This window comes from Vitis vinifera, chromosome 18 (genome assembly GCF_030704535.1).
Source record: "Vitis vinifera cultivar Pinot Noir 40024 chromosome 18, ASM3070453v1".
Lineage (NCBI taxonomy): Eukaryota > Viridiplantae > Streptophyta > Magnoliopsida > Vitales > Vitaceae > Vitis > Vitis vinifera.
The window spans coordinates 22,741,172-22,749,379 of record NC_081822.1 but is presented as its reverse complement, the minus strand read 5'-3'; the positions used below and the strand labels follow the sequence as shown (position 1 = coordinate 22,749,379).

At 34.6% G+C, this 8,208-nt stretch overlaps 1 protein-coding gene across 1 annotated transcript; it reads left to right on the top strand.

Moving 5' to 3' along the window:
* Nucleotides 1–1,838: 1,838 nt before the first annotated feature.
* On the top strand, nucleotides 1,839–5,887 carry LOC100249530 (laccase-15). The gene is made up of 7 exons (XM_010647514.2): nucleotides 1,839–2,139; nucleotides 2,285–2,436; nucleotides 2,575–2,822; nucleotides 3,636–3,767; nucleotides 3,890–4,481; nucleotides 4,879–5,231; nucleotides 5,341–5,887. The coding sequence occupies exons 1-7, from the start codon at nucleotides 2,020–2,022 to the stop codon at nucleotides 5,541–5,543; spliced, it is 1,800 nt and encodes a 599-aa protein (XP_010645816.1). The 5' UTR covers nucleotides 1,839–2,019; the 3' UTR covers nucleotides 5,544–5,887.
* Nucleotides 5,888–8,208: the final 2,321 nt, after the last annotated feature.

The window sequence follows — 8,208 nt, the reverse complement described above, 5'->3', positions numbered from 1 at the left end:
AAAGCTTCCAGATTTAAACCTATGACCTAGAGTATAGAAGGAATAACCTATGTCACTCCACCACATATGCTTTGTTGATGAATGTAACATTTTATACTTATTCATTATCTTTTATATATTACATATTATAAATTAATTAAAATAAAATTATTTTAATGGAATTAATTTTGCTTATCTTTTTATGCATGCAATTTATATAATAATTAAATACAAAATAAATAAATTTATAAATAATTTTATCAATATTTTTAAATAAAAAATGCTTATATATCATCATTTTTTTTTATATATTTTAATATATGCAAACTAAATACATTATCATCTTAGTTTTTATGTATTATTAAATTTTTTATCAGTATTTTTAAATAAAAAAAATACTTATATATCATTATTTTTTTATATATATTAATATTTACAAACTAAATACTTTATTATCTTGGCTTTTATATATATATATATATATATATATATATATATATATATATATATATAAATTAATTAATTTATTTTAAAAACTTCAGTATATCTATTATTGTTTTTATATCATTTTTAGATTTTTTTAATATTTAATTTTTTTTTTATCAATTTTTGTATTGTTAAAATTTTTGTTGATATTTCCTGATATCCTGATATATTTATAAAATCTAACTATTGATATATTTGTGAAAATTGAGATGAGTTACTTATTACTTTTATTTCAAAAGTGAATCCAAGGTAAAAAGGTTTCTTTTGAACTCCAAAATTTTAAAAAAGTATTATAAAATAGAAATTAACACCAATGTTTTATTTTAAAATATAAAAAATCAAAATAATTTAAATTTTGTTAAAAAAAATCATGAAAAGTTATTTATTTATTTATTTTTATGTTTTGTTGTGTAATCATGAATATGCTTTTATTTCCAAAAAATAAGAACAAAATTAAGCTCCCCAACATGATCTATGTTTATTGAAATTTAAAATTAAATTAAACAAGAAGTTTTTGAGGTGACACCCAACCGATGTGGACCAAAGAGAATGAAGAAACAAAAATGGAGGGAGGAAGATCCACAAGGGCCGAACTTGGAAGAATGTAGGGTAGCGGTACCCATGCACAAGTGGAACACTGCATCGACTCTCCAGAGAAAAATAAAATAACTAACTATTAATCCGGGAAGTACCCAACTTTCCTACATGTATCCAATTTGAGAAAGATGGTACATCTCTCTCTCTCTCTCTCTCTCTCTCTCTCTCTCTATATATATATATATATATATTCGAGTTGGGCTGTGGTCGTAACAAGAAGTCAGCCCAGCGCAACCGGAGTCTCTCTCTCTCTCTCTCTCTCTCTCTCTCTATATATATATATATATATATATATATATATATTCGAGGTGGGCTGTGGGGATGCGAGGTGGGCTGTGGTCGTAGCCCTCCAACTAACTTTAAAAAACAAGAAGTCAGCCCAGCGCAACCGGAGTCCAACTGACCACGCATCTCTCTCTCTCTCTCTCTATATATATATATATATATATTCGAGGTGGGCTGTGGGGATGCGAGGTGGGCTGTGGTCGTAGCCCTCCAACTAACTTTAAAAAACAAGAAGTCAGCCCAGCGCAACCGGAGTCCAACTGACCACGCATCTCTCTCTCTCTCTCTCTCTATATATATATATATATATTCGAGGTGGGCTGTGGGGATGCGAGGTGGGCTGTGGTCGTAGCCCTCCAACTAACTTTAAAAAACAAGAAGTCAGCCCAGCGCAACCGGAGTCCAACTGACCACGCATCTCTCTCTCTCTCTCTCTCTCTCTATATATATATATATATATATATATATATTCGAGGTGGGCTGTGGGGATGCGAGGTGGGCTGTGGTCGTAGCCCTCCAACTAAGTTTAAACAACAAGAAGTCAGCCCAGCGCAACCGGAGTCCAACTGACCACGCCCAGGAACAAGAAAGTATCAATTTTTTTATTATAAAGACCGAGTGCAATTAAAATCAATACGAGACAGAGAGCTTTTTATTCGAATTTAGAGGAGGATGAAGAGCGAAGAAATGTTGGGGTCGAAGAGTTTTTTCTTAGAAGTGATAGTGCTTGCGCTTTTGAGTAGAATGCTTGTTTTCGTGGTGGAAGGGGACACCCATTACTATGATTTTGTTGTAAGTTCTACTGTAACATTTCCTTGCGGTAACCCTATTACACCTGCAGAATACAAGGCTTTCTTTTTTTATTTGATTTTTTTAGAACTCCTGTTTTTGTTTGATAGAAATATTTTTTTGTTTCCCTTTTTTTGATGTCTTGCAGTTGAAAGAGACCAATTTCACAAGGTTGTGCAGCACGAAGAGCATGATGACTGTAAATGACAGCTTCCCAGGGCCGGTGATTCGAATTCATAGAGGCGACAGAGTGTATGTCAATGTTCACAATGAAGACGATTTTGGTGTCACCATTCATTGGTAAGGAACTAAGGATGATTCTCTTTTTTGTCATACACTACGGGCAGAAAACTAGCATTTTCACGTCCAGTTTAAAGATGAAGAAACCAATTAATGGTTTCTTAATGCTGAAAATACAAACTAATTTTGTTTGTATAGGCATGGAGTGAAGCAAACAAGGAATTCATGGTCAGATGGCCCAGATCACATAACTCAATGCAAGATTGAGCCGGGAACAAACTTCACATACGAGGTGATATTTGGTAATGATCAGGAAGGAACCCTTTGGTGGCATGCTCACAGCGACTGGACACGGGCCAGTGTTCATGGTGCCATTGTTGTTTTGCCAGCTGAAGGAACCACCTATCCATATCCCGAGCCTGATGGTGAAGAACTCATCATTCTCGGTAAGCAAATATTTTTAGTAAAAGTTACAGATATGCTGTAATAACTAGTTTCCAATGGAATAAATATTGTCTGCTCTTAGTCGAAAAGAACCTTACAACTAAAAGATGCTTCTACGAGATAAAAAGAAGCACATACATACATAGCTCTAGAATTTTTATTTATTTATTTATTTTTATGTGATGTTGGATATCACAATTATTCCCTATACAGATGTAACGTTCTTATTGTGTCCAATGGGATTGTGGGATCAACAAATAGATATTCCTTGTAAGGACAAACAAACCCTCACACTAGGGTTAGGATTGGGTTTGATTCCATTTGGAATGACCTTCTTTCAACTATGTAAATTTTGTTTACTTTATGCTCAAAGCTAAAAATGTAGGGTTATTGTGATTTTTCATATTGGATATAGGAGAAAGTTTTTTAATGTTGTATATGTATGAAGTCTTCTTAACTAAGCAAACACGTTTTAAAAACCGGGAGAGCCCCCTCAACCCAAAGTGGACAATATCTAAATGATCATATGATTTTATTATGAAGTAGCTAAGAAGGATCCATAGGATGGGTGCCACCAATACATATAATTCATCCAAGTAAAACATCTTTACTGCCTCAGTTTCATATGATTCACATATAAACTTAGAAGGTGGCTATATAGGACAGGTTTTATACATGTATATATATATATATAAGAATAAGAAATTGGCATTCATTTAGAAAGGTTGATACATAAGGGAGATCGGCCTACTCACATATGAATAGCTGGTACTGTATAACTTGGATCTTACTATAGCTGTTTTATTGTATTGCAGGAACTTGGTATGTGGGAGACTTGAATGAGATGCTTGAGGAGGACCTCTCCATTCCTAATATAACTACACCCAAATCCGATGCTTACACCATCAATGGTCAACTAGGAGATCTTGTCGCATGCTCCGGTAGTGGTATGTAAACATATACCTAGCAAGAAGAATTCCTATATGTGAACAATAACATTCTTGTACACGTAGAACAGAAATTATTAAACCACAAAATGTCTGATAGGACGGTAATTCCTGTGTTGCAGAAACAATACACCGTTGGTCAGTGGACTATGGCAAGACCTATCTTCTTCGCATAGTCAATGCAGCTATTAATTCAGAGCTCTTCTTTGCCATATCTCAGCATAACCTTACTATTGTTGGCACAGATGGAACCTACACTAAACCAACAGTCACTAGTTATATCATGATAGACCCAGGACAAACAATCGATGTTTTGGTCACAGCGAACCAGAGTCCAAGTCAGTATTACATGGCTGCCAGACAATTTGTTTCATTTGACCCGACTGTCACCGACTTCAATAATATGACGGCAACTGCAATTCTTCAGTATAGGGGGAACTATACTCCCCCAGATATACCTTCTTTTCCAACCACCCTTCCCTCTTTCCATGACTTGGACTCTGCATTGAGATTTCTTCCCCTGTTGAGGAGCTTAGCAAGCCCAGAGCACCCAGTAAATGTGCCAATCGACATAACTACCAGGATGTACATAACAACAGAAATGAGTGTAGTTAATTTTATATTTGAAGGGTCAGAGATCAGCCATATAGCTGCGAGCTTGAACAACATAAGTTTTATGGACCCGAGTTCTGATATTTTGCTTGCCTATTACAGGTATTCCTTTGTTCATTCCTTTTCATTATCTTTGTTTTGTTTTCACTTCGTTGGTTCTACATGGCCTGACCAGAAGAAACAGGTGGCTAGCTTTGAAATTGGAATATTATTGAAAGTTTAAAACTTCCCAATTTTAGGAGGGAAAATTGGTTTAGAGTGAAGATTTTAAGATTTTAAAGCCAAGTCAATGGTTGGCTTTTAATGTTTCCAACCATTGAGTCAGTCATTGCGGGCTTAATGGGTTTCACCATTCTGGGATGATGGGGAAAATAGCCATTGCCCATGGTTCTTACAGAAAGTGAGACTTCCTTTTCTTTTATATAATTTATTTTGCTTACAAGAAATTTATTTTGCTCTGTATAAATGCTTGCTGACTAGCGCTAAAAAACTTATTCAGGCATATTAAGGGGGTTTACACAACAGATTTTCCAGACTACCCACCTTCTTCCTATAACTTCACTGGGGATGATTGGCCTTCTTCTATAACAAAACTAGCAACAAAAGTGAAGGTGTTGAATTATAATGAATCGGTGGAGATTATATTCCAGGGGACTAACATGCTAGATGAAGCTGAAGATCATCCATTGCATCTTCATGGATATACCTTTTATGTGGTAGGAATGGGTCGTGGAAATTTCAACAACGAGACTGATCCGAAATGGTACAATTTGGTTGATCCACCTGAACGTAATACCATTGTAGTTCCAAAGAATGGATGGGTGGCCCTCAGATTTAGAGCAAATAATCCCGGTATGTTCTTAAGAGATCATTTTCAAGGTTGCAAAAATGTTCTTTTTATTTTGGATAGCCAGTTTTAACATACCAACAATTCTCAGATTCTTTTGGTTGTTCTTTACAGGTGTATGGCTATGGCATTGTCATTTTGATAAGCATTTCACATGGGGCATGGCTACTGTTTTCATAGTGAAGAATGGCAAAACCCCAGAAACCAGTCTCCTGCCACCCCCTGCTTACATGCCTCCATGTACACTTCCATCCCCTATTAGGCTTGAAGATTTTGAGGAGTCTATTGAAATAATTAATACAAGCCCTGTTATCTAATTGGGTATTTTTATTTCCAAAAAAAATCCTAGTCTGGTCAAGTTGGGCAATATATTGACTAGTTCAGCCATCAGGTCAATTAGTTTGGCCACTCTTAATATAAACTAATATTGAAGTGTTGCCTGACCTTTTATAAGATCTACTGTCATATGTTTCAAGAGGACTTATCTGCTTGGGACTCTTAGAGAGGAGGAAGATTGGGAGTGAGGAATTATGTTATTCTTTTACATTATATTAAATGTAATAATATTAGTTCCCTTCCTTAGGTAATGTCTTCTTGAGAAGAATGTCTTTTCTTGTAATATATACTATATATGTTGGGGAAGAAGAGTAATCTTTGAACAGTTCTGATCTAGAAATAAATCCAAGTAAAAAAGATGAATCTTTTTTTCCCTCTTTGTGCAATCAAATAGGCATGCAAATCTAGAACATCAAGTGAATAAAATGGGCAGTATAAATTAATACAATCCCCGATCATCAAGACACACATATTTATGTGAAAAATTGTAAAATGTGAAAGGAAAAACCACCAATTTACTCGGATCTTCATTAATAAAAATTGATGAGGTACAATGAGTTCTTATTTAGTAATAAAAACTAGAGACTATCAATCATCAACAATTCACCCAAAGTTGGATTTCAACAAATATCATCAAACTCAAAGGTTTGAGTCTCACCCAAATATAAACAATAAAAGAGAGGAAACAATAATCCAAACTCTTAGAAACATAGTTTAGATTGCCTCCAACAACCTATTAAAATTTCATGAAGAACATAGTAAGATTTTGTTGGAAACACCAAGATCATATGGTGCATGCTCTTTAGATCCTAGTGCCATTAGATCTAAATACAACTAAAATAATTAAAATTAGATCTAAATGCTTAGAAAACAATACATGTGATCTAGATGTTCATAAATCGATTTCAATCGATGAAGATGGCAAGGGGGATCTCAAAACCAAGAATCTTCCACCCGATCACTCTTTTTTTGATCTATGACACTTATATAGAGTGACTACACACCTTGAAAGGAGAGAAAGAGGAGGAGGCTAGGTATTTGGAAGATTAATGGTCTATAAAGTTAAAAGAGTCTAAACCTAAAACACATAGAGTTTATATAGACTCTCCCGTGGGCTTAAGTGACTTTGGGCCAACTTAAACTTGGGTCACTTAATCTAACCCACTCGGTCACTTAAGCCAACTTAAGTGTTGATGAAAATCCAATCCTTGCTACAAGATTTTTAGCGTATTGTGGTAGGTTGTTGTAGTGAGATCTTTCTACTTCATGTTGTGAATCATAAATCCTAGTAGTGTTTTCTTTCTTTGAATAAGTTTATGGGATGGCATCCCAAACTTCTTTGGCTGAGGAGAGGTATAAGAATGGTTTTTCAATTTTTAGTAACATAGAATTCAACAACCATGACATAACAAGGTTGATACCACTACCCTCTTAGATTATAGACATCGGTTCATGAGAAGTCTGCATGCAATGAATAGTAGGATACAAACTTAAATTTTGTTTCGTTGTAATTTCATAGGATAATGAAGTGCAATTGACTCTCTTTAGTGGAATGTCAAATAAACTTCGAAATTAGATTTTGAGGGAACTAATATTTTCCTATGCATCCTAATGGTCCCCACTCGAGCTCTTATTTCATGGTGACTAAGGCTATTTTAGGTTTATAATTCATAAGTGTATAGAAGGTGTTTTGATAAAAACATAAAGTTGCATTAGATCTTATGAATTGATTTTATGGAATCAGCTAATTAATTAATTAGATTTTGTTAGGGCTAATTAATTAATTAGGACCTAAGTGGGTTTTATTAGGTGACCTAAGCCCAATTTGGGCTCAAGTTAATGAAGCTCACATGAAAGCATATATAAACATCCTTAAAAGTTAGAGCTTTAAAGTTTTTTTTGCTCATATATTTTAGATTCTAAAGAAAGAAATCTTAGTCACCCTCTAGAGAGAGAGAAGTCCACCCTTTCTCGTGCCAAGATCCATGAAAGGAGAGATCGGGTGAAAGAGCACTAGGTAGACTAGTTCTACAATGACTATAACATTATTCAACATCTTCATCTGGTGGATTTTGATTTAGGAATATCTAAATTATAGGTATGAGTATTATATTTCTAGATCTATGATTAATAATGATTTTTATTATCATTTTACTCTACTACGATAGATTTAGAGAAACCTAAGAATAGTTGCATGCACCCTACAAGATCTTGGATCAGGGAATGGAGTAATTTGGAGTTCCTAGTATAATGATGCAGGAAAAGTGGAAGACATCCTTATATATTGATAAATTAGCATAATGTAGGAAAATGAGGAAAATCATATCCATTTCATTTAATTATGAATAGTTGCCTCAACACTAACTAGTAAGCTAGATCCATATGCCCGATGTGGATGGGCTAAGCCCCCAAAGGAAACACCTCTAGAGGTAATCCAACCTTTGTGATTGAAGATCTCATGAAGAAGGTTTAATGGGTAGAGACAATCCTCATTGCATGCATGACTCCTAAGTAGCACTACTTTTAAGGAGAAAGTTCTTTCTTGTTCTTGTGATGATAATGCTACCAATGTGGTGTTAGGAAGTGTATTTCTTGAATGAGCTCGAGATAGGATATCCTATGAGGTGTAGGTCACATATACCCTAA